Below are 27,287 nucleotides of genomic sequence, written 5' to 3'. Positions count from 1 at the left end.
ACAAACTATGAGATAAATTCCCAACAGTTAAACTTTTTAACATTAAATTATGAATAAAACTAGTTTAAAAAAAAAGTAAAAAATTATCTGAGTCAGCTTAAGTTTTTATTGTCTACTCTTCATTTTCCAGTTTTCTATAATAAGTATTTATTACTCTTACAATCAGGAATAAACTTCTAAAAATACATGCATAATTTTTTCTGGCAAATTATTTAACAACAAGCAAGTCCTATTTATCTGTTAAATAAGCAGCACCGTAAAAGACTTCAAAATATAGTGAGAAAACTCATAGACTGGTAAGCAAGGCAAGCTTCACAGAGATTAAAGACCTCACTTTTTTCAAATAACTTCAGCCAGAAATTAAAGCTGTAAGTACATTATTAAATAACATATCTAAAATAGAGTTGTACTAGGGACCTTCTTCAGTCCACATTCTGACTAGAAGTGTTTCAGATACTCAAGAGAACACTGTAAATATTCTACAAAGCTGTGCTGTCCAAGATGGTAGCCCCTAGCCACATGCAGCTACAGAGCACCTGAAATAAGGCTAGCGCAACTGAGGAATTGAATTTATGTTGTTTTAATTAGTTTAATTAACTTAGCCATATGTAGCTAATGGCTATCATATTGGAAAGAGAAGTGTTTGGCTATATCCTAAGAAAGCTCTCTTTAAAAGAACTACTCAATACAACTACCCTCAACCAGTAGCACTCCAACTTGAGAAGGTGGAAAAGTAGGTAAGTATTGTAAAAGCAAAAGAGACTAAATAAATAAATACTATGTATGAGAGGTGGGTGAAAAAGGAGGTGATGGATAGGTCTTAGAAACCAAGAAATTTGAGAATTTATGCAACACTTGTATATGTAACATTACTAATTTCAAATGTTTTTCCTTGTTAAATTTACATCCATACTTCTTCAATTACTAAAGTGAAAAACCATGTCAGGTTTATATAACAATAAAGGTAGCATTTTAAGAAATTCTACAGCATAGGGAATATATTAACAGCTGGCAATGGCAAATTATGCCATCGTATTTAATTTCATGTACTCCAAAAAAGGAAAAACTCAACAAACTAAAAAGTTACAAAAACAAAGACTTAATTCTCAGTAGTTCTGGCAGGTGTCTCTTCCACCAGTGAATTTCTCTTTCAGGTATGCAGTCCTCATCTCAGTTAAGAGGTAACAGGTAGAACAGGTCTGGAACGCCCAGGCTTTAAAAATATTTGCCATAACAGATTACAAAAAGTAAATTTAAGACATAAATATTTTATGCAACCATGTATTTCAAGTAATTCTTGGCATGCTTAGGTTCCTAGGATATGGTATGTCTGTTGTCTGACTGTTAATATGTCAGTCCAGAACAAAGAGAGAGGACTAAAACAAAATAAGTAAATGAAAACTAAAAATGCATCATATTTCTCAATGAATTAAGAGACTTAGAATAGGCTAGAAGGGTCAGACTGTTTCCTCAGATCCTAAGTGTGGTCATTTAAAGCTAACCATGCGTAAACCAAACCTTCAATTGATGGCGGATACCAGCACAGTTAAGAGGCTTAAGCAAAGGCTAGTTTGAGGCCTTCCTCAGACTAACTCTCATCTGTGGTATATAACGTAAGATTAAATTATCATGAGTCCAGAGTTAATGGTGGTGGTCGACCTTTTAGATTCAGCTAAGTCTAACTTTTCCTGGGAATGAGGTGCCAGAGAAATAATGCAAGTAACTAAAAGGCATATAACTTATGTCAATATAAGAAACAAGAACAATAAATGACCTGAAGTAATAAATTTAGTCACTTTTAAAGGGTATCTTCTAAATAAAAGAGATTAATTTAGGAATCAGAAGATACTCAGAAATAAAGGTTTAAAACACAGGATTTAGAAAAGCATGGGTTAGTGAAAAAAGTGATTCAGAATCAGACAGACTTGAAATTGAATATGAATTCCACCACTGCAACCATTATGTAACTTCTCTAAACCTCACAGCATCAATAAAACAGAGATAAAAACTTTGTAGGATTGTTATGAAAAGGAAATAAAGGCATAAAATGTCTGTAAAACACCAGCACATACATAAACAGATAGCAATTAATTTCAAAAAGCTATTTTTTTTCTCTTTTTTTTTCCTGAAGACAGGGTTTCACCATGTTGGTCAGGCTGGTCTTGAACTCCTGACCTCAGGTGATCCGCCCGCCTTGGCCTCCAAAGTGCTTGGATTACAGGCTTGAGTCACCACACCTGGCTATTTTTTAAAGCTGCCATTATCTACACATTTCTAAACATGTTATTTCCTTGGCAATATTCAATAATGGTAATTTTTAAATATCACAGATATTTTATACTATATTGTAATAAAATAATTATCAGTTTGGATTAATTCAGCTGCAAGTGACAGAAAAACCTAACCAGAAAACATCTTAAAACCATTCATGGATCCAGTGATGATGAGGGACCTACCGTGACTCCACTGGTTCCACCTAATGATACGGGATAGCAAGTACCAATACCAGCTGTTAGGGAAAAAGATACATTCACTCGCTGTAAGGAATGTATCCTTCCTCTTCCTGGAAGCTACTCACAAACCTCTGGCGTTCATATTCCATAGCTACAACTTGCTCATGCGGCTAATCACACACAGCAACAAAACTACTTAAAAATCCCTGGAATTTGTTTGAGTTTGAGTTGTTATTTAAAAAAAAATTTTTTTTTTAAGTAGTCTCTATTCAGCCCAAACTCAAACAAATTCCAGGGATTTTCCTAGTAATAAGAGCTATTTGGGTCACTGCCATAATGTTTATATCAACTTTTTCAATATTTTTTACCCAGTACCAGGTCCCTTCAATAGCACTATCTCATGGTGCAGCTGTAATCAGCTGGATTAGATCTCATCTTAAATAATTTAACATTTAAATGTAAGGAAGACACCAACACTGAGTCCTCTGATGAGATAATAAGGATAGCAACCACAAACATTTATTTGCTGTGTCACCACTGTGATAGGTACCTTACATAAATTATGAAGTGATAAAATTATTTAATATAGGTCTTACTCTAGTCTGATAACGGGTTTTCATTTAATGCTTAGAGAGTTAAAAATATCTAGAATCTACCCCTTCCAGCCACCTACCATCCCACTCTAACCTGAAACAACTTACTAACCAGAAAAAATAAGTGAAATAACTTTCAAGACACTGGATATCAGGCAGTAAAGGACAATGGTCTGTCCCTGAGAGAAGACAGACAAAGTGAGCCCTATATGGCCATTTCCAGGTGACCATGCCCAGAGAGGGAACCTAAGTTGAGCCAAGTGGTCACCCTGGATTGCAGCAGCAGAGCTAGAGGCCAAGGAAGCCAATGCAGTTAACAGAACAGAGTACCCGACAGGAAGGAGATGCACAGAGAAAGAACACAGGTATTCCCCCTAGAGTCTTTAGTAGCGAACTTATCAGTAATCTACACAAGAAATTTCCCAAGAGCTGATCAAGAATAATTCCTGCCATGCTAGCCAGAATGGAAAACCTTATAATTCAGACTTGAGGTACTGTACTCAAAAGGCTTTTCCCTCAGTAGCATGAAAAACTTAGCCCTAGATTAAGTGCTGTTCTTCACCAATGTAAAAAAGCAAGGCACAAAAGATCATCAAATTATTTTCTTTTTTCTTTTTTTTTAGAGACAGAGTCTCATTCTGTTACCCAGGCTGAAGTACAGTGGCACGATCTACCCCTCAGCTCACTGCAACCTCCGCCTCCCAGGTTCAAGCAATTCTTGTGCTTCAGCCTCTCGAGTAGTTGGAACTATAGGTACCCACCACTGTATCTGGCTAATTTTTGTATTTTTAGTAGAGACAGGGTTTCACCATGTTGGCCAGGTTGGTCTCAAACTCCTGCCCCAGTGATCCATCCGCCTCAGTCTCCCGAAGTGCTCGGATTATAGGCATGGCCACCGCATCCAGCACTTTGGGAGGCAGAGGCGGGTGGGTCACTGGATCAGGAGTGTCAAATAAATTATTAGTCCCAAATAAATAAATAAATAAACCTCTGGACTGGTTTTCTTTAAAAGACAGTGGAGCAACACTTTAAAAGTACTAAATAAAACAAAAACAGAAGCAGTCAACCTATCCCACAATAATCCTGAAAGGTAGAAATTGAAAACGATATCACAGACAGGAAAGTGACCAGTTTACACTGCTCAAAGGAGGAAGGATCACAACAAAAACTCAATCACAACTTTTCATACACATATTCATTTTATTTTTTTAAAGCATTCTCAGTCTTACAGCATTCCAGGTTAAAAATGATAGGTTTAAAAACTAGATAGATACAGATGGATAGTTATTGACTGAATTATGTTCCCACTCCACCCCAAAATTCACAAGTTGAAGTCCTAACTCCCAGAACCTCAAAATGTCACTATACTTAAAACAGGGTCTTTAAAGAGATGACTAAATTAAAATGAGGTCATCAGAGTGGGTCTTGAGCCAATCTGACTGGTGTCCTTCTAAGAGGAGATTATGACACCAGGGGTGTACAAACAAGGGGAAAGGCCACGAGAGGACACAGTGAGAAGGCGACCATCTGCAAGCCAAGGAGAGAAACCTCAGAAGAAATCAAACCTACAAACACCTTGATCTGGGACTTCCAGACTCCAGAACTTTGAGATGATAAATTTCTGTTATCTAAGCCAAAAACAAAACAAAACAAAATAAATACAAACAACAGCCAATAGCACACAAATCAAAACTATTTTAAAAAAATCATGGTGTCAGCATCATGTTGTACACCACAAATATACACAATTTTCATGTTAATATATCAATTTTAAAAAATAAAAAATAAAGTTAAGAAATCAAGGTATCACTACAGCAAGTGCATGTGTATATTTTATACACATATTTATATATATATACATATATATACGTATAAATGCCAGAAACAGTAGCCATTTAAGTATTTGCTACTGTTTGCTGCTATTCTTATCATCATCATCACATTCACGTCATGAATGCATCTGACAAGAGCATCCATAATGCTCTTCTAATACTTCCAAAGCATGGTGACTGCTACCTTTCTTAATTCAGAGTATTTATTATCTGCTGCTCAAATAACAAGTAAGGTATCATTTTATATTACTGTATTTATAGCTCTTCAATTCATCATTTAACTTTCCACTTAACAATAAGCTTTATCTTCCCAAACTATAACTTCTTCAAAGTACCTGGACTATGTCTTAAACATTATCTTATACGTGGTAGAAAGTTAAAAACATGCACTTTCTGATTTTGCCTAATTTATGGGATACCACGGTTGTGAAGAGCTTCTTTCCTCTTTCCTGAGTTCCATTTCCTCCCTATCTTGGTCAAATGGTAAGTGAACAAAATCACACTAACACAAGCGAGTTTTAAAGATAATTTATTAATCATTACCTAAGCGCCTCCCTAATTTCGCTATCCAAAAATAAATAAATATTGGAAGTTTCTGTCACTTCCTTTATTTTAACAGCATCAGAGAAGACTTGAAGATACCTCCATTTCAATGCACCACTTGCCTACCCTGGAGTCTGATGGCAAACCAGTCAGAGAGGAAAAGTAACAGCAGCTCTCCTCACATTAATCCTTTGCAGCAATTTAAGAGATAATGCTGTTCACCACCAGCAATGAAAAGAGGTCAATGCCAACAAGAAAGGAAAATCAAAGAGATGAAAGTCTAGAATTCAGCTTCATATTTTAACATTAATCTGCAGAATTTCACACATCCATATTCAAATGTTCCGCACAAACCATTAAACAACTCAGAAATAAAACATGATCATTAGATAATACACTGGTTTTGAATTATCCATCATACTGCAGACTTCCAGTAAGTATATACCATACAGCGAAATGCTCCCTTTACTTGTAGACATGAAAAAACCCAAAGCAGTGCTCATTTGGAGAAGAGTGAAGAAGAATAACTTGAACCTAAAGGGATTTTTTAAGGTAAACAATCTTAAAGCTGAACAATCACTGATAACAAATATTCTGAAGTTTGGAATCCTTCTAATGCTAAAACATTTAATATTATTAATTATTTTTCTAAGATAGCCACCCACCTTGTCCAAATAGCTACCAATTTCTTGTTCAGAGCTTGAGGTTTTACTTCAGAAAATAAGCATGATAATGAAAAAAGAACACTGTCTTAGAAATCTACAGACATTGATTCTTTTCCAGTTCTGCCACTTAGTAGCTGCATGTCACAGGACAAACCCCAAACCTCAGTTTCCTCTCTATTCTATATATCTGCCTTGCATTAAATCTAAAAGACACTAAATCTTTCAGGTACAGAATGAATAAACCTTTATTCAAAGAACTGGGTGAAATTAGATATTAGATATATATGCTACGCACACATTCTGACTTTAATATAACTTTAATAGACAAGACGTTTCTTACTACGTTTGCAAAAAGTACACAACTAACTCTATGCTACCCAGAAGAGGTAATAATTTTTTAGAAATATTTTAAACCATATTTGAATTCGTAAGTATTTCTAAGGGCAGAACATTTTTAAAGAACATTTTTTAAGACTTTATTTAAAGAGAAGTTACAGGTTCACATCAAAACCAAAAGGTACAGAGATGTCCCACATACCCCTCACCCCTGCATATACATAGCCTTCCCCCCCATCAACATCCCTCACCAGAATGACACATTTGTTACAACAAACAAACCTACAACACTGACACATCATTATCCCCCAAAGTCCACAGTTCCCATCAGTATTCATTCTTGGTACTACACATCCTATGGGTTCACACAAATGTATAATGACCCGTATCCACCATTTTAGTAAAGTATACTTAGTGTTTTCACTTCCTCCACCAATTCCTCTCTTCCTTTCACACTAACAGTCACTGATCTTTTTACTGGTTCCTTACTCTTGCCTTTGTCCAGAACGTCATACAGCGGGAATCACACTCTTACCATACAGTTCAGCAATTGCACTCCTTGGTATTTACTTGAAGGAGTTAAAAAACTGCTGGGCACAGTGACTCACGCCTGTAATCTCAGCACTTTCAGAGGCCGAGGCAGGCGGATCACGAGGTCAAGAGATTGAGACCATCCTGGCCAACATGGTGAAACCCCGTCTCTACTAAAAATACAAAACCTAGCTGGTAGTCTGCAGGCTGAGGCAGGAGAATCACCTGAACCTGGGAAGCAGAGGCTGCAGTGAGCTGAGATGGCGCCGCTGCACTCCAGCCTGGCAACAGAGCAAGACTCTGTCTCAAAAAATAAAAAAAAAAATCAACTCATGTTCACACAAAATCCTGCACACAAACGTTTATAGCAGCTTTATACATAATTAGCAAAACCTGGAAGCAACCAAATGCTGTTCAGTGGGTGAGTGGATAAATCAACTATGGTATATGCAGACAATGGAATATCATTGAGCACTAAACAGAAATGAGCTAACAAGCTATGAAAAGATAAGGAGGGAAATGCTAAGTAAAAGAAGCCAATCTTGAAAGAACATGTTATTTTCATGGCACTGGAAAAATGACACAGAAATCTAACAAATTAGTAAAGCACAGTGCCTGGCACATAGTAAGAGATGCATGTCTTACTTGTATTATTTTTGCTATGATAGTAACCTTAATAGTACATCAATAAAACCTCTACTCAACATGACAGGTTTCAAGTGCTTATTATTTTAAATAGCTATTCATTTTCTATATTAAAGAAGTTTTATGCCCATTTATATTACCACTTTTCCAAAAGTCAACTATTTTACTTCTCTTGACAGAAATGCTCACAAGCATGAGTTCCCATCAGCAACTTCCACTTGAAACACTTTTCTAAGCAAATCCCCTCTGCGTTATAAAACCAATTCTCCATTATGATTTAATAGAGGAATAGATCCGTTTCTGAAAGACATTACTGTAAATACAGCTGACCCTTAATATGGGTTTGATCCACACACGTTTGTCTATAAGTGGATTTTTTTCCCAATAAGTACAGTCAGTTCTCCTTATCCACGAGTTCTGCATCCACAACTAATGGCAAGACTACTTTTTGCTAGTGCATGCACAGACTTTGGTATCCATGGGGGTTTGGAGTCTTGGAACAAATCCCCCTCGGATACCAAGGGGCAACTATACATATTTGTCTTGTCCTTCAAGAATCCGACTTCAAACCAAACTAAGTAAAATGCTACAGAAGTTTTTCCACACCCTGAATTACTGTAATATTTGGGGAGTTAGTATTTGTATCTTAAGCGGAGGGATCTACATTTTTTAACAACTTGAAGACAGAAAGAAAAATGGTGCAGCTTCAAATGAAAGTTATTTAATATGGGTGGGATATGAGAGAAAGGGAGGAGTAAGGGACAAGAGACAGGTTAGAGAGGTCAGTAGAAGTTAGATCACAAACAATTTTGTGGGATATAATTAGCATTTTTTACCTTTCCCTGAATGAATGGGAAATCAGTCATTTAAATACTTAAGAGAATAACAGGGTAAGTCTGCATTTCATAATTAGTCTGGCTGGAGAGTAGAAAATGGATAAAAGACTAGAAAAGCTGGGGAAAAGGACACCAGGAAAGAGAATACCATAATAATCTAGAAATGGCATGATAGTCCCTTGAAACAGTAAAGAAGCAGGGGTATGGGAAAGCAGGGAAAGTGAATCCCCTTTAAGTGGTAACACTGATAAGATCTGGGAACAATTTAAGGTCAAAGATAATAGATATCAGATTTTTTGCCTGATCCAAGCTAAATGGATAGTGGAAATAATCACTGAGTCTAAGACTAAAGGAAATGAAGCAGATTTGGAAGCAATGGGGGAAAAAGAATGTAGCTGTAGTTATGTTATCTTTAAGTATCTGCAGTACATCCAAGTAGAGATGACCAGTAGGTAGCTAGATATGTGAGCTGGAAGCTCAAACGCAAGCTCTCAGATGGATAAAATGGAAGGCATCAACATATAAATGACAAAGTTATATGTTTATAGAAAAGACACAAAACCAAGATGGCAAATGTATTCAGGAAAAAAAAAAAAAAGGAAGGAACATTCCCTTTTAGCAGAAGAGGAGGAGGCAGCAAAGGAGCCTGAGGAGAAACAGCTAGAGACTTTGTGTACTGCCACAGAAGCCAACAGGAGAGAGCAATTTGACAAGTGTCAAGTACTTTTAACCATTCTATGAGGTTTTAGCAGTTCAAGTCCAGATGATCTTGGAGAGAGCAGTTTTAGTGAATGATGAGAGAATACATTATAGTGTACTGAGAAGTGAACAGAACATGAGACAGCAGAGAAGTACACATGTTTGGGGCTTTGTTTTGCTGGTGAGAGGAGGAGGCAGAACCTAGAAAGAACTGAAGTTTCCTTTTTGTTTTGTGTTTTATTTTTTGACCATATCATGCAGTAAGAATTGAGATTTATGTCTAGGAGTATTTTGGTTGTTTTTTGAACATGTTTATTAGTGAGATGGGAAATAAACAGAATTAAGAGAGAGATTAAAGACACAGAGTTAATCAGCAGAATGAAAAGAATGAGACCCAGAGCACAGTTGGAGAATCAGCCTGAGACAGCATGAGGAGCATCTCATCTACTGAAACAGAAGGAAAGGAAGAACAAATGCTACGGAGGAGATAACTGGTGAGTCAAGTTAACAGGAAATACAAGGGATCTCCTTTTCATGGGTTCTATTTTCCCTTGAAGTGGGAAGACCATCTGGGGAGGACACTTTATTTCTTAAGTTTAAAGAAAAAAAAAGATTGATTAAAATAGCCCCTATGGAGAATAAAAGAATTGTACTGCAGCCCTGATAGCCCTTTCAGGGACTAGAGACCATGAATTTGCAGTACCACTAATCTGGGTAATTGTGTGTGATTTTTATCCATCATTGCTCAACAAATACTTTTTTTGTTGGCCAGAGAGACAAACTGATCCAGAACGTAGGTTTTGCCAGATGCATACAAGGAAATTCATGAGGACGAGGACACTGAGAATGCTGGTAAGAAGTCTGAAGTGATGGACAATGGGGTCCTGCCTGTTAGTAAAGGAACCATTTAGAGATGCTCCTTTACTAACTACAGATCAAGAACTACAGATATCAAAAGTTTAGAGTCAGAGCCAGGAACAGTGTTCAAATTCATTTATGACCTCAAAGGTAAAGCCGATTTTCAGGTAATGGTGAGGTCCAGTGTAGCTCCGTGGGACTAAGTGAATTAAGTGAAAAGAAAGACCACTAGAGATGATGAAATTAGGAAACTGTAAAGCCTGGGCCAGATGTTCACATAAACTCTAAATTCACCAGGAATTGTGGCAAAGCCTTGTGGGGAAAGATTGTGGGCCACATGCCTGTCTTCGATGAGAAAGAGAATATGACCAAGAAAGAGGTCAACAGGTGATAGCAATGAGGAAAGGTAGAAAACATACACTCTAACTATATCAGACTTAACAGGAATTTTAACAAGAAGGTTTGGTAGGCACTGTGGTGGCAAAGTGAGAAGGAGACCCTCTCACATCCTTTCCTATGCTGAGAGACATAAGGAGTACAGGAAGGTACAAGCTCCACTAGAGAGAGTTTTTCCTCAAAAGCAGTATAGTAGCTTTACCTAAGGAAAAGATAAAAGAAACATTTGGTAAAGAATTTGAAGATGCAAGTGAATATATTAACCTTAGAACAAGAGAAAGAAATGTGTGAAAATGCGGAAGAACAGGTGGGGAAACAAGAATGAGAAGACAGGTGTTATTAGGGCTTATATATGTATCTTGGGCAGGAAAAAGTGATAATGAAATGCGATTTGGTAGGGTGGCTTCATGGGAAGGTGGCCCAGGGGGCAGATCCCAAGAGTTCTCTGGAAAAGAAGGTATCAGGCCTCTCAGGAATCAGCTAGTGCCTTGAAGCAATGCAATTAGAAGGGAGTCTATTTCTAGTGTGTGAGAAGACTCAACCTGTCTGGAAGGAGCCAAATGAATTGGATGCTTTGTGCTGGCTTAAGGCTACAAACTAAGACAATCAGGCAAAAGCTCCAGTGGTTAGCTCTGGCCCAGAAGAACTGAGAGCTCACCATCTATCTCGCATTGTAAAAATGAACGTTTGTCCTGGACCGTGAGTAACTTCTAGTTCAGTCTCACTACGTTTCGTAACTCCCAACAGGGTATGATAAAGAAATAAAAGCATCTCTCTAACCAAACAAGACATTCCTCTGACTTTTCTCTTTAGATCTAGTTTATAAAATGAAGGGGCTGAATTAGCACCATTAGCATTAACAGCCATCACCCCCAAAACAAAAAGCAGGCAGCAAACCTTACAAGCAGATTTTCAATTGGGAAGGAGACTAACCTGTCAATAAAGCTTCCTTAACACATGCCAAGTGCTATAAGCCCAGTGCTAGATACTGAGAAGAGACATAAAGACAAATATCACATACTCACAACCCTAGAGGAGTTCCATGGTCTAAGGAAAAGGAAAATAAATAATCATAATATGATTATAATCACTTACAACAGAGGCATGTGCAAAGCACTATGTGACCAAATGGGAGAAGGAAGTTGCCTGGGGTTGGGAGGAGTGAGGAGGAAATGAAAGAAGACGTCACAGGGAAAAAAAATTTAAGGTGAGTCTTAAAGAATTAAAATCTGGGAAAGACTAACAAGAGGTACTCAATCTCATCTGTAGTAAAATATTAAAAAATATATAAAAACAAAGGGATACACTGGCTTTTTACAAACTACCAGATTGGCAAATAATATAAAGGGCTAATATTCAGCCTACCAAAAATATGGAACTCTGTGTATTCTCATGACTACTGGGAGAGTTCAATTTGCTAAAGCCTTTTAAAAAGATAATTGAGATTATTTGGAGATTTTAAAATGTACACTTACCCTTTAACAATTCCGTTTCTTAATATCTATAAAAATATTCACATATGTGCACAAAAATATTTATAACTATGTTCACTGCAGCAATGTTCATAACAGAAAGAAAAAACCACCTAATTTTAAAAATTAAGTTTGTTTTGTTTATTTTGTTTTCGTGGTAAATTGATAAAGCAGAGGAGACAGTATTCCAGGAATACACAAGGGCAAAGAATATAGGAGAACATGGTATATTCAGATTATCAGTGAAAAGAAGACTGCCTCTATCCCTGGCCCTGCTCACTCCCTTCCCTTCCACATCTCTGATAAGAAACTTATATCCCAAAGCCTATTATCTATAAGCCATAAACCCCACCAATACTTTGTCTTACTATTCTTTTAGACTGTAAAGGTCCATCCAAAACCTGAATGCAACTAATCACACTCAGTGAATTCAGAACACAAAAATGCCAACTAATTTTCATTAATTTATTTAACACTTAGGGACGCTAATACGTGCCAAATAATGTGCTACTTTTTTGAGGGGGTGGGGGAACAGGCTAAATATCAGGGAGTTGATTTTGTACACACATATCTTTTGGAAAACATTAATAGACACATACTACAGAGGCTGTTATACACATAGTTCTTCAATTGCGTAAAAAAGCTAAAGTTCTGTACAGTAGCACATATAGTTAGCTTCTCACTGAATTTCTTCTTCACAACTCCTTGAAGGCAGATAGTCCTATAAATTACTCACAATCAAGAAGATAATCAGCAGAACATCTCATTAATTAACACCAGTCTTAGCTTTTCTGACTCCAAATCCAATGTTCTTTCCACTGTACTACTCTCTCTTTTAAAAATACACTTGAAATTAAAAATTCATGTCATTTTCCTTCAATTTTTGCACATCTTCACTACCTTGGGGGGGGGAACCCTAAAGGAAAAACTTTCATATGTTAATGAGATCAAACAGGGATCCACCTAATGTACTTACTTTAGTGGAATGTTATTAGTAGAAAATCATTTAAAATAAGACATTATTCAGATTTTTTAACTTTTATTTCACAATCTGTTGTAACTAGAGTCAAACGGAATAATTCTGTTTAAAAGAGGGGGAAAGCACACTAAAACACTACACCAAGTATTGACATTTTCTATATCATCTGAAAGACAAAATTTCCCTATGCTAAAAGCTTATATCAATCCCATCTCAAAAAAAAAAGGGTAAGTTTTTAAAAATTTATTCACTGTTATATTTTATGACTCCTCTCAGAAGAAAATTTCACAAGCCAATTTTGTACTAGAGTTTCCTTTTATTAGTTCTAAATTTAGTTTTATTTGTATCACCTGCTTTTCTCCTATTAGGGAAATGTCTTAAATATGGAAAACAATCTGTTTTCCAGAATGTATTCAAATTTTATAACTTTACAGCCTCCCCTTTTTTACAAAAAAAAAAAAAAATGCTTGCAGCAGAAATTATTTTTCAAAACCATCAGCAAAATCCTTTAGGTGAGTTTTCTCGTTGTTTTTGTGACTAAAGTCTTTCAATTTTCTCTTGCTTTCGTGATTAAATTCTTCTTTAACCTGAATATAACAACATAAACAAAACATTATCCACACTCTGCTTTTAAATGTTGCAACCATGAGCTGCATATTCCATTTAAGCTACAGCAAGAAATAATGCCTGAGAATATTTTTAGCATGAACATGTCATAACTGACTCATGAAGTCTCAAATTAATTGCATTTTTTTCAAATAGAAATGCTGCAGCATCTTGTACAACCCCGAGATATTATGAAATTAAGAATTCTCATCACACCAGATTGTAAAATGTTTCCAACTAGAAAAATAATCCCAATAAAAATGTTTCCAAATAACCTGTAACAAACTTCTAAAGATAACTGCAGAAATATATTCAGTGAAAGAAACATCACCTAGTTTCAGATTTCACATTTCTAATTATTTTTCTATTCAGCAATCATTTGAAAACAATAGATACATTTTAAAAGACAAAATGTCATAAATCCTTAGAACTTGAAAGATACTTTTATTATATGTTACTCTAGAGCCACATATTGTTTAATTGTGCCATGTCCACAAGAGTAGGTAGTTTTGATAGCCATGAAATAAAAATCCCACAAACTGTAACTCTATAATAACAAATTTATCTGAAAAAGGTGATAACACTTTTCAAAATCAGACTATTTTCATATTTAATATATGAAATACTTTCACAGGGATTTCAACATACAAAAACACATTTTTCACTAGATCCTGTAGGCAATGACAACTCTAGGCATGACAAGTTCATGACAACTGTTCTAATACACTTTCTTTTCCTTTTGGTTTTAAAACCAAAAATGTTTAAAATCCATCTTGAATATATTAGAGAAGCATGTTAAAGACTAAAAGAATTACTTTTGGCTGAGTGCAGTGGCTCATGCCTGTAATCCCAGCACTTTGGGAGGCTGAGGCGGGAGGATCACCTAAGGTTAGGAGTTCGAGACCAGCCAGTCCAACATGGTGAAACCCCATCTCTACTAAAAATACAAAAATTAGCTGGACATGCTGGCACCAACCTGTAATCCCAGCTACTCGGGAGGCTGAGGCAGGAAAATCACTCGAACCCAGGAGGCAGAGGTTGCAGTGAGTCGAGATGGCGCCACTGCAGTCCAGCCTGGGTGACAAGAGCAAGATTCCATCTCAAAAAAATAATATTAAGAAGAAGAATAATTTTCTAAGTTTCCCTCACTGTTCAAAAAAAGAAAGAAAAAGGTCCCATATGTAGTTATCTTTAATAAAAACTCAAAATAATTACATTTATCTAAACTAAAATTAAAAAGAAACCTTCAATTTCAATAAGCATATTCTGAGTATAACTTCTAGAGGAGTCATACTTAAACACAAGGCAAAACAGTAGAATCACAAACTGATACAGAATGCGTAAATAAGACTACTTTTAAACCTGAAAAGAACACAGTATGTTGGATAAGATGCAAAAATTTGCACATAATGCAATCCCACAAGTCAACATCTAATGCCGCCTGTGAACAAGAACGGACAAGCTTTGTATCTGTGAGGTAAATTAAAACGAGGACTCAAAAACAAGCCAACAGACAAGTGTAGTAGTGCTTAAAACACCAACAGCTACCCACCCTCTATATGAACCAAATTATTAAAGTAATACTAACAACTGTTTTAACAGAGAAATATAAAGATAAAATCTCTTCTCTGTCAAAAAAAGGGAAGTAAGTTTATGAGCTTACACCTAACATGCTCAAAACAATCAAAAGAGGGAAGATGAACACAAAGCAGAATTGAAAAAAAAAAAACATGTAAAAGCCATGTGTACATCAGAAGCCCTCAACACCTGTAGCTTAGAAATAACCCAACTAGTAGACTCCACTGCCATTATGAACGCCTACCCATTAGCCAGGTGAAATGGCATGCTCCTATAGTCCTAGCTACTTAGGAGGCTGAGGTAAGAGGACTGCTTAAGCCCAGGAGTTCTAAGCTGCAGTGAGCTATGATAACGCCACTGCACTCCAGCCTGGACAACCAAGGGAGACCCCATCTCTTAAAAAAATTTTTTTTATTAAAAAAAATAAAGAGCCTATACAGATCAGCAAGACTCATTCATTACTTGGAGGCAAAAAGTATCATAACAAGGTTTTTAAAAAATGCTTAGTATTAACTAGGTCTCTCAAGAGTAAACACTAATTAGTAGGATAATTCCACATTTAGAGGGCTCTGATCTGCATTTGTATTCTTTTTTTGGAATTCCCAACACTGGAATTAGCCTGTGGTATACAAAATAAAACTTCTTCACCAATTGATTATCATATTATTTCCTTGCATAAAAACAAAAACAATTTAAATATACTGATTCAAATTAGACCATACTCATGACACATTAGCAAAAATCAAAAGAACAAGCAAAACATGCATATAAAACAGTGGCCAACATCATTTGTCACTGGTAAAATGCACTACAATGACTATAATTACAATGACACACAATACCAAGTGTTTTGTGATGATATGGAGAAACTGAAACCCTCATACATTTGTAGTGAGAATGTAAAATGGTAGGGCTACTTCGGAAAACAGTCTGCAGTCTCTCAAAAGTTAAACGTAAATTTACCATATGACCTTGCAGTCCCACTTCTTGGAATCTACCCAAGAGAAATGAAAACATATGCTCTCACATATGGTGAATTCATAAACAAAATGTGGTATATCCATAACAATGGAATATTACTCATCGATTTAGAAGAACATCATATTCATGCTGCAACATAGATGAACGTCAGAAACATGTTAGGTAAAAGAAACCAGGTGGAAATGATGGTATATTTTATGATTCCACTTATATGGGATTTATAGAACAGACAAAATTACAGAGACAGAAAGTAGATCAGTGATTGGCTGGGGTTGGGATTCAGGACTGACTGCAAATAGGATCAGGGGAATTTTAGGAGGGTGATGAAAATGTATTGTGGGGGTTACACAACTTTATAAATTTACTAAAAATCATTATATTATACATTTACAATGAAAGAAATTTATGGTAAATATAATACATCAATAAATTATACATCAATAAAACAGCTGAAACTAAAAAGAACCAGCAATGCTAGTAAATGATAATGCCTGACTACATATATTGTTATGTTCTTCTATGTTATTGTTTACTTCTCTTGTTTCCTATGGATAGATAAGAACTAAGTGACAGAAACACATATCAAAATGTTTAAATGGGAAGTATTTTAATTAATACCTCTTCAAGCAGAGATATTTCTACAGGTCATCACTCTTGTTATTTAAAAAAAGAACTGTTAGTTCATTCAACAGATATTTACGGAATAAGAAAACACAAAAGACCCATGTCCTAAAAGAGCTTGTATTCTGTGCATTAAATAAAAATAAACTCAAAAGCCAAGAAACATATATCCAGGCAATGCTTAGCGTATTAAGCATTCCTCAACACAATTGTCCAGGTAATTACAACAACAGCCCTGCTCTGGCCCATTTCTATCTAAATAAAGTACTGCTACAGATCACTTTGCTAATTCATTTCCATGGCACAGAAAGCTCAATAATTTTAAATGTTAGAAATGGTTCCAAGTCTGTAATACCTTGAAAATAAAATGACTAATCACTTGCTTTATAACTAAAAAAAATCTGGGGTCAAACTCTTTTTGAGAATAAAGAAATTCCAACATTGAATATTAAGTGATCAACTATAACAAAAATAAATTATAAAGCACTTTAGATATCTGAACAAACAGCTCATACCTTACACAAAATGAAGCACCAACCTATAAAATCATTCCTAGACTTAGAAACATTTCTCAAAATATTATCAATGAACTAAAAATGAATCCGAGTATTTCCCTTTAACTGACACATACATATACACACAGGGGGGTGGGGGGAGAAGGCGGGGAATGAGAGAAATGCTAACTATTGTGGCCCAAATGCTTTTTTAAAAGATAATGTGAGGGTCACTGAGAACACCTAACTGCAGAATTTGCAAGAATATCCATACAATTTAATCATACTTTAAAGTGGGGGGGAGTACAGATGATAGGAAAGAAGAATGATCCCAATCAAAGATGGAATATAACTTTAGTTGAGCCCTAATTGCACCATGATTTCACATCAATTTATTAAATATTAAGTTCCATATAATATGCTAGCCCACCAATGGAAAATGTTCTTTTATGTTATTTTAAATATGCACCGAGTCATCCACATTCTCTCCACCAGCAATCCTTATCACTAACAGCCCACATATATGTTTATATACATATATAAATGTTTATACATATATACATGTTTATGTATATAAACATATATCTTTAATATCAGCACAGATTACAGTTTTAAGTATAGTTATACAGTAGTATTTTCATGAAGAAGTTCAAGAGGCTCAAATAGAGACCAAATCTATAATCATTACCTCTCCAAATAGAAAGTATAATAAAGAGATCTAAAGAGAAACTCCCAATTAATATTTTGGGAATTCTACTACCTAGACAAATCTCAATCTCCTGATATAATCTTTGAACTCCTACTTCATACTTTTCCATCAGAATTCCAAATGAAATGAAAATATCAATAAAAATAAAGCCATGTGAGAACAAAGAGTCAGGTATATGATGATATAATACTGGTAACAGAGAATTTCCTAAACATGACCGCTAAGCCATAAATCACTTTACAGTGAAAAGACTAATAACTGTGACTACATAAAACTCCTACTATTCACTAAATGTTTAAAAAGATGAATAGCGTAATTTTTTTATGCTAGTACATGAATAGCATAAATTTTTAACATATATATTATTCAAGATAGATACACCAAAATGTTAAACAGTAATTATCTCTGGGGAAGGAGATTACAGTTACTTATATCCTTCTATGCTCCCTAAATTTTCCACAATAAGAACATATTATTTTTATAATTTAAAAAATGACAAATTTTTCTTCACTTCAAAAAATAAAATCTATGTTTCCTTCTCAGTCATATTTGGTTGCCATTTCCTTCAGGTACAGATGAAACTAGAAAGAAATCACTTTTTTTTTTTTTTTTTTCAGAGACAGGGTCTCACTCTATCACCTAGGCTGAAGTTCAGCAGCACCATTATAGCTCACTGAAGTCTCAAACCCCTGGACTCAAGCGATCCTCCTGCCTCAGCCTCCTGAACAGCCAGGATCACAAGATGTGCCACTATGCCTGACTAATTTTTTTATTTCTGTAGAGGCAAGAAATCTTACTATGTTGCCCAGGCTGGTCTTGAACTCCTAAGCTCAAGCGATCCTCCCAATTCAGCCTCCTAAAGCACTGGTATTACAGGCATGAACAACTGTGTCCAGCCAAGAAATGACTTTTGAAATAAGCTTGGGTTAAACAACAAAACCAGGACTGACGATCTGATGTAGCTACTGAGGTGGTTAAAAAAAAGCAAATTTGCCCAGGCATGCTGTAATCCCAGTACTTTGAGAGGCTGAGGGGGGTGGATCACCTGAGGTCAAGAGTCCGAGACCAGCCTGGCCAACAATGGTGAAACCCCATCTCTACTAAAAATACAAAAATTAGCCAGACATGGTGGCAGGCGCTGGAGGCTGAGGCAGGAGAATTGCTCGAACCCGGAAGGTTGCAGTTAGCTGAGATAGTGCCATTGTACCCCAGCACCGGCCAACAACAGCGAGACTCCGTCTCAAAAAAAAAAAAAAAATTTAAAAGTCCAACTGTCAGTAAACTAACCGACTTTTAACAAAGGTGCCAAAGCAATCCCATGAGAGAACTTAAATTTTTTTTAATGGTGCTGGATAGTCTGAATAACTGGATAATTAGGTGGGGAAAAAAATTAACTTCAACCCCTAACTCATACCACACCTTAAATTTAGCTTAAAATGTTTCCTAGACCTAAATGTAAAAAGCTTCTAGAAGAAAGCAAAGGAGAATATCTTCAGGACATGGGGATGGCAATAATTACTTGAATAGAAAACAGTAACCATTAAGATTTTTGATTAAAAAAAGACATAGGGGGCTGGGCTTAGTGGCTCACGCCTGTAATCCCAGCAACTTGGGAGGCCAAGGCAGGTGGATTAGTTGAGGTCAGGAGCTTGAGACCAGCCTGGCCAACACAGTAAAACCCCATCTCTACTAAAAATATAATAATTAGCTGGGCATGGTGGTACATGCCTTAATCCCAGCTACTTAGGAGGCAGAGGAGGGAGAATCACTTGAACCCACAAGCTGAGATTGCACCACTGCACTCCAGCCTGGGCAACACAGCAAGACTCTGCCTCAAAAAAAACCAAAAGAGAGATACACCATAAGCTGGGAGAAAACATTCACAAAACATATATCTGACAAACAGTGTTCTCTTTATACATAAAAGAACTTGTATAATTCAATAATAAATATGAATAAATGACCCAATTTTTTAAATGGGCAAAAATGGAGGTATGTTGCTTTGAACAGATGCTGCACAAAGGAAAATATACAAATGGCCAGTAAGTGTAAGCAAAAGTGTATCATGAGTCATGAGGGAAATGGAAATCATGCAAATCAAAATCACATTTTAAAGAGCGGTGTTGGGGAAGATGTGGAGCAACTGGAACACTCAGGTATTGATGGCAGGAGTGTAAAATGGAATAACTACTTCATAAAAAGACCTGGCAGTTTCTTAAAAAGTAAACATATATCTGCCCTACAACCTAGCAATTCCACCACAAAGTATTTAATTTACCTAAAAGAAATAAAAACATTCATAGCAGCTTTATTAACAGCCAAAGTAGGCTGGCTGCAGGTGGCTCAGGCCTCTAATCCCAATGCTTTCAGAGGCTGAGGTGGGAGGCTCACTTGAGGCCAGGAGTTTGAGGCCAGCCTGGAAAACATAGCAAGACCCCATTTCTGCAAAAAATTTACATTAGCCAATCACAGTGGCACAGGCCTGTAATCTCTACACAAGGGTTAAGTTGGAAGGATCACTGAGACCAGGAGCAGAAGGTTACAGTGAGCTATGACTACCACTGTATCCCAGCCTGAGCAATAGAGCAATACCTTGTCTATATATTTTTAAAAATCAAGCCAAAATATATAATACAGTCAGGACTCTGTATCCATGAATCCAACCAACTGTGGATCAAAAATATTTAGAAAAAAATTTTAAAGTACAAACTAAAAACAATACAGGCCAGGCACGGTGGCTCAAGCCTGTAATCCCAGCCCTTTGGGAGGCTGAGGTAGGCAGATCACAAGGTCAGGAGAGCAAAACCATCCTGGCCAACATGGTGAAACCCCGTCTCTACTAAAACAAAAAAATTAGTCAGGCGTGGTGTAACACGCCTGTATTCCCAGCTACTTGGGAGGCTGAGGCAGGGGAATCGCTTGAACCCGGGAGGTGGAGATCACAGTGAACCAAGATTGTACCACTGCACTCCAAGCCTGATGACAGAATGATCTCAAAAAAAAGAAAAATACAGTATCATACTATTAAGCATTATAAGTAATCTAGAGATGACTTAAAGCATATGGAGGATATGCATAGATTACATGCAAAATACTAATAAAATACGTGCAAATACTAATGCTTTCCTTACTTAGTCTACATTGGCCTTACCCTAGGACCAAAATGTTTCTGAATTCAGAATTTCTTGGATTTTAAAATGGTACACAGTATATATACTGTATATTCCCTAAAACTCTCTTGAAAATCTGGGCAGCACCCTGAAATCAAATACATTAATATTCCTGTAGCAAAAGGTATTATTATTTACATCAAGAGAAATGACAAGACTACAAATGTTCTAATGTCAGATTAGGTCAGATGTTATCATCAAGTATGTTTTACCAAAAACTTGGTTTTTAGGGTTTTTTATGTATCGAAAATTGTGGATAAGGGATTGAGGACCTGCACTTGCTTCATGTCAACAGTGAGTTCCATACATCACCTTTTTTTTTTTTTTGAGATGGAGTCTTGCACTGTCACCCAGGATATAGTGCGGTGGCGTGATCGTGGCTCACTGCAATCTCCGCCTCCTGGGTTCAAGCAATCCTCCTGCCTCAGCCTCCCAAGGAGCGGGGACTGCAGGCGTGCGCCACCACGCCAGCTAATTTTTTTTGTATTTTTAGTAGAGACGGGGTTTCACCATGTTGGCCAGGATGGTCTCGATTTCCTCACCTCGTGATCCACCCCACTCGGACTCCCAAAGTTTTGGGATTATAGGCGTGAGCCACTGCACCAAGCCCTACATCACCTTTTTTAAACCTCCCTAGCTAACTCATTTTCTTTAAAAATTTCCTATCTCGCACCTATAATCCCAGCACTTTGGGAGGCCAAGGCAGGTGGATCACAAGGTCAAGAGATCGAGACCATCCTGGTCAACATGGTGAAACCCCATCTCTATTAAAAATACAAAAAATTAGGTGGGCATGGTGGTGCGTGTCTGTAGTCCCAGCTACTCGGGAGGCTGAGGCAGGAGAATTGCTTGAACCCAGGAGGCAGAGGTTGCGGTGAGCCGAGATCACGCCATTGCACTCCAGCCTGGGTAACAAGAGCGAAACTCCGCCTCAAAAAAAAAATAAAAATTTCCTATCAACATGCAAGTTTTAAAGGAAATTAATCACATTTATGCTATAAATGCCAAACCCTTCACAAAGAAACAAGTCTACCAAGCATGAGTCCTACAGATTATTGTGACTGTTTACTCTTTGAAATAGTAAAATAAATCAAAACTCAAAAGCACAGACCTGTAGAAAAACATCTCTTCAGCAAAGCCTGAAACACAATTCTTTTTATCATAATAACTAAGCAATATGAGAAGCCAGTCTTGACAACAAAACATAGGTATTTACCCAAAGGTTTCAAATCTACAAAAGCTTATCACTGAAGACCTGCCTCCAAAAAAAAAGAAAGAAAAAGAAAAAAAAAAAAAAGAAGCAGTACAGAAGCAAACCTCTCAAAACTCTATTTCTAAATAATGTTAAGCAGCTCACAATCTGCAACCATAAGAGATATATTTTTTTTCAGATTAATTTAAGGACCCACATAAAGCAATGAGCCTTTGCAGAGAAACAAGCGAATGCCATCTTTACACTGCTTTAGTTTTGGAATCCAGCTCTATCTGTGCCTGATGATTGCTAGCACTTTTCTGATGGCAAATTCAAATGATAATGGTACTCACTCAAAATTATGTAGCAAGAAATAGTTGCAAATGAAACAATTTTCCTTTGAAAAGAAAATTTAAAGCAATTAACTAAAAACATGCTAAATGTGCACAGGAGAAGTGAACTAAATTTAATGAGCACTGTGATGTACCAAGCACTAGCTAAGCACTTTACATGTTATCTCATATAAGTTTGTTTCCTACAGTTTTACCTTCTAAGCCCAGCCTACTGAAAGCATCATACAAGAATTTCTGGTGCACTTCATCTTCTTTTGTCATCATAGGAGTGAGTATACAATTTTTAATGGTACTTTCTGAGCTCCTGAAATTAGTGTCACAGCTGTGTTTGCTTTAAATTATATTCCTTTAAGTTTTCTGTTAAAGACAAAATATTTATTTTCTATGGCAAAACCAAAAAATAAATGCCACATGCTATAAAACAATGACCAATTGTGAAATGCAACTAACTGCTAAGATTTCAGATATTTAAAGTGATACCAGCCATTATTTCATCAGTATTTCAGGAAATATAATTTTTATAACTTCTTTTAAACATCAATTTACAATTTCAGTCTAGAAAGATGATTCCAGAGATGAACTGTGGTGATGGTCGCACAACAATGTGAATGTTATTTAATGCCACTAACCTGTACACTTGAAAATGGTTAAAAATGGTAAATTCTGCATATGCTATCACAATAAAAAATTCTTTCCAATATTTCATACAATAAAGTATAAATTATAAAATTATTTTTTAAAAATTTAGTTTATCAATTTTGCAACAGAAGCACCAGGAACCTTGTTCCAAAGGAATAAAGGACACTTTTTGGCTTGGTAAGGTTTACTGCATCTCAAGCATATTTAATCAACCAGAAGCAGAAATAACAATCTGTCAAATCATCCGCATCTGATGTCAACTCTCATATCAGTAATGTGTCACCTTAATATAAGTGTTTCCTGAGCATGTAAAACATTTCACTTTTAAAACAGCCCTCATTTTTTAATAATTTAGAAAGTAATAAAAAGTGTATGATCATATTACATGTATAAACTACCTTACATTCAAGCTCAGAATAACTCTAGTAATTATGATTAATATCATTAAAGATCTAAGATATCAAAGTGAATTGCAAAACGTTTCGATCTAGGATTTATCATGAACCTGATGAATACTTGAGATTCGCTGTACTATTTTTAACTGAACTTTCTGGCCTTAGGTCAAAGTTTTGCTAGCAAAATACCAAAGTGAAAATGCTGGGAGTGCAGCCCAGAGTCGCTGCGTTAGCCTAGGAAAAGCTATGCCATCCATGCAACCAATCTTACTCCCAATTAAAGACTTTCAAAAACTGCTCCCATGAAAACATAGGAGCACTCTAGCCTGAAAATCAGTAAAATATTAAACACAAGTGACACAATATAGCACATCACTACTTTCTGTGCACTGTGCAGAAATACACACATAGCGTAAGTCAGTTCCTGCATTTTGACCAAACAGGATTGAGTCACTCTGCAAACGATGCCTCAAACCTCAAAGGATAACCAACCGCCTCTGACAAGTCAGTCCGTCCATCCCTGGAAAGGGAGGAGGCAGTTTTTCTCATCATATAGTAAGGTTTATCCCAACAGGGAACAGAAAATCTGCATTCCAACACAGAATGTCTTAACGGATCTAAGGACCTCCCACCCTAATTCTAGTCTTCCAGAGTCATTTTAGTATGCAGAATATCTTTTTCACTTTTCTTCTCCCGAGGGTAAAAGTCCACACCCCCTTTTCCCATAAATGCATCTACACTGCACACTACTCAAATTGCGAAATACAATCGTCTATCCTAACAAAAATAAGAAATAAGCCAGCATTCTATCCTAACAAAAATAAATAAGCCAACATTCTACAGTCCATTTCTATTTTGTAAAACATGCTTTCTTAATCAAGAGCCAATTAGCAGCCTTTACGGTGCTATTAATTTGGATTTCAAAGGCCGTTTTAGGAAAGAGACGCAATGAAGAGGAGAGATTTATTCTACTCCACAACTCAGACTTCTTTGGCTCTGGCGCAGCAATCTCGGGAAATTAAATTTACAGCAATTAAAATGTACTAAATGGCAAGCATGGAATGTTCAAACGCAAGTGAAAACAGCGAAACTTTAGCTATGTGTTCCAAGATTTCAGACTAAAAGGAGAGAGTGAGGGCAGCTCTTTGTCATGTACCCCAGTGAGTACCCGCAACAGGGCCAGCATCAGGTTTCTCTCTCCTTTGCTCGCACCAAGTCCCCACGTAGCATGACACTTTCAAACCGGCTAACCTGGGGCATGAAGGATGGCCAGTCCTCCACCCACCTCCCCAAACAGAGTGGGTAGGCGGAAGAAGGGTGTTTCCTCCCAGTGCTGCAAGAAAGGAGCAGCCGGGGATGACACCAGCTCCAGCAGGAGGTAGAGTGTGAAATCAAAGGCGGGTCACTACTCTGGGAACTTGGTGGCCGAAGCGTTCGGCCTCCTGTCCCGGCTGCCGGAAGCAGGGCGGGGTGGGGCAAGACCTCCCCCTCCCCACGGGTGGACGGGCACCGAGGGTTGGGCGGAGAGGGGATCTGAGGTTGAGCTGCGAGCAGACTCCGAAGCCCCGGCCACCTACCAGCAAGCTCTCCACGTTGATGGGGGAACGGGGGTCTCGGATCAGCGCCTCCAGGTTCCTCTGGCGGCTCGCGACGGCCCCGTCCCCCGGAACGGTCTCGGGGGCGCCAGGCATTTTCCCCGTCGGCGGGGGCCGGCTCATGCCGCCACCACCAGACCCGCACTCCCGCTCCTGGCGCTCAGGTCCGGCAGCCTCGGGGCCTAGCGCCGCCCCCGAAACACCAGCTTCAGCCGGGACTCCACCCGGGCCCACCGCTCGCCTCTAGCTCCGGCTTTGGGTCTCCGCCGCGGTCGCCTGCCCGGAGCTACTCCCAGGAGCCCGCCTGGCCTAGCCCAGCCCGGCCCGGCCCTGCCGGGAGCCGCGGGGAACAGACGGCGTCCCCGCCCCTCAGTCAGATTCGCGCCGCCGGTCCGCTGGTCCGCCGCGAGCGCCCGCAGGAGTCCTCCGGCCGGAGCGGGGAAGTGGCGCCGCCACCGCCGCGGCCCGGACCGCCCCGCCCTCTGGGGCCCCGGGAGGCTGAAGTCCAGGCCTGGGCCACTACGGCCGCTGCCGGCCCGCTGCCATGGTCGCCGCCGGCCGCCTTGCAGTCCTTCACCCCGCTCCCGGCGCACACACTCCCGCGCGGCCACCAGTCTCCGGCCGCGCGCCGCCGCTACCCACAAGCCCCTCCGCCCGTGGCCGCCAGCGCGCGCCCCCGCCCGGCCCGCGCGCGCCCCGCCCCGCCCCGCCCCGCCCCGCGCGCCGCGCTTCCTCTCTTTCTTTCCCTTCCTGCGTCTGCCCCGCTCCGCTTTCTCCTCTGCGCCCCTTCCTCGCCCGCCCCCGCCTCCTCCCCCTGGCGGGGTTCTCTGAGGCGAACGGCCAGACGCGCGGTCACAGCCGAGCTCCTTGTGGGGGAGGGGAAACGCGCCCGGCCGGGGTCCAGCCGTGCTACCCCCCGCCCCTTCCGCCGGACCCTGCGGACGACCCCGGGGACGACCTCGCGACCCCGAGGCTGAACCCCCGACCCCGGGCCCGACGCAGTAGCGAGCGGGGGGAGCCCGTCCGCGTCCCCCGCCGCGGCCCCCGCTGACTCAGCGCGCAGCTATGCGGGCCTCGCCTCACCCGCGCCAAAATAATAGCGACCGAGCTGGGCGCCCGCGAGGGGCGGCAGGACCTGGGGGGTTCGAGACGGGCTTGGGAGGGGGCCCTGGGTGTCGGGGATTCCGAATGAGCGGAGGCGATAGAAATGCTGGTCCTGGGGATAGGAGGGCCTGGGATCCTGAGAGCGTTTCTGCCCGGTGTAGACACTAACCACGTCGAGAGAAAGGGAGAGCGTCAGAAAAACGCTTTCCAGCCGCAGGCCTTCTCCGGGTCCTCTCCTTTTGGGGGGCGGAAAAGGGGTGGTTATCGGGGCCGCTCCTCCGCATTCCAGCCCTCTCCGCGGCCCGTGCCATCGCTCAGATCCGCCCAGGGCGCAATCCGAAAAATATGTGCCAGGAGCTATAAAACCGTTCATAGAGCCCCTTTGACCCAGTAAACCCATTTAAGGAAGTACATTTCCAAGGAAATGATCCAAAGGGCGAAGGAGGGGGAGAACTTGCGGAAAGATGTTAACAGCAGGGCTATTCACAATGTTCGTGATGACCAAAACCTGGGAATGGGCCCAGTTGTTCAACTGAGTAACCCAAACAAGGGCTGTCACATTAACAGCAAGAATCCTGGCAGGTATGCGACTGTCAAACATGAAATTTTGGCAAGAACATGAGAAGGTATATTAGAAATAGATGCAACAAACAAAATCGTTTGTACACTCTAAAATTGTGTAAAATGAGCAGCTTTAAGAACCAGAGAATACAGTAGTAGCTCTTAATTGGATGGGATTTTTTTTCTGTAAAGATGCTTAAGAACATTAAAATTTCAAAAAATGGAAAAACCACTCGGAAAAGCAACAATCTGATATCCATTAAGTAATAATGTTACGAGCTGTCTCCCTCGCATGTCGGAGATAAACCAGCAGATAGGGTAAAGCCTCAGCCTTGTAAAAGTTGCATTTTGATCCAAACAATTGGATTAATTGGAGCCTCGTGTTTGGTTTTGGGTTAGTTAAAGCCATCCCTACTTGGACTCGTTCAGGAAGCGGATGATCCATCCAGTG

The 27,287-nt window shown here is 38.9% G+C and overlaps 1 protein-coding gene across 14 annotated transcripts in view; it reads right to left on the bottom strand.

Annotated features, from left to right (window-relative positions):
- Positions 1-26,608, bottom strand: part of ROCK2 (Rho associated coiled-coil containing protein kinase 2) — a 154,760-nt gene extending 128,152 nt beyond the window's left edge. For 7 of the 14 annotated variants that reach the window (XM_054245207.2, XM_078349942.1, XM_035273222.3 and 4 more), the window contains exon 1: positions 26,445-26,608. Coding sequence is in view for 4 of the 14 variants with exons in the window: in XM_054245206.2 (XP_054101181.1) it covers positions 25,154-25,294 (141 nt within the window). In the remaining 10 variants the exon portion in view is untranslated. Of the gene's footprint in view, positions 1-25,153; positions 25,790-26,444 lie in introns of those variants that run through there. The other 7 variants (XM_078349940.1, XM_054245212.2, XM_078349941.1 and 4 more) reach the window with 1 other exon arrangement.
- Positions 26,609-27,287: the final 679 nt, after the last annotated feature.

This window comes from Callithrix jacchus, chromosome 14 (genome assembly GCF_049354715.1).
Source record: "Callithrix jacchus isolate 240 chromosome 14, calJac240_pri, whole genome shotgun sequence".
NCBI classification, from domain to species: domain Eukaryota; kingdom Metazoa; phylum Chordata; class Mammalia; order Primates; family Cebidae; genus Callithrix; species Callithrix jacchus.
The sequence above is the reverse complement of the archived record's forward strand: the minus strand, read 5'-3'. Positions and strand labels throughout refer to the sequence as shown.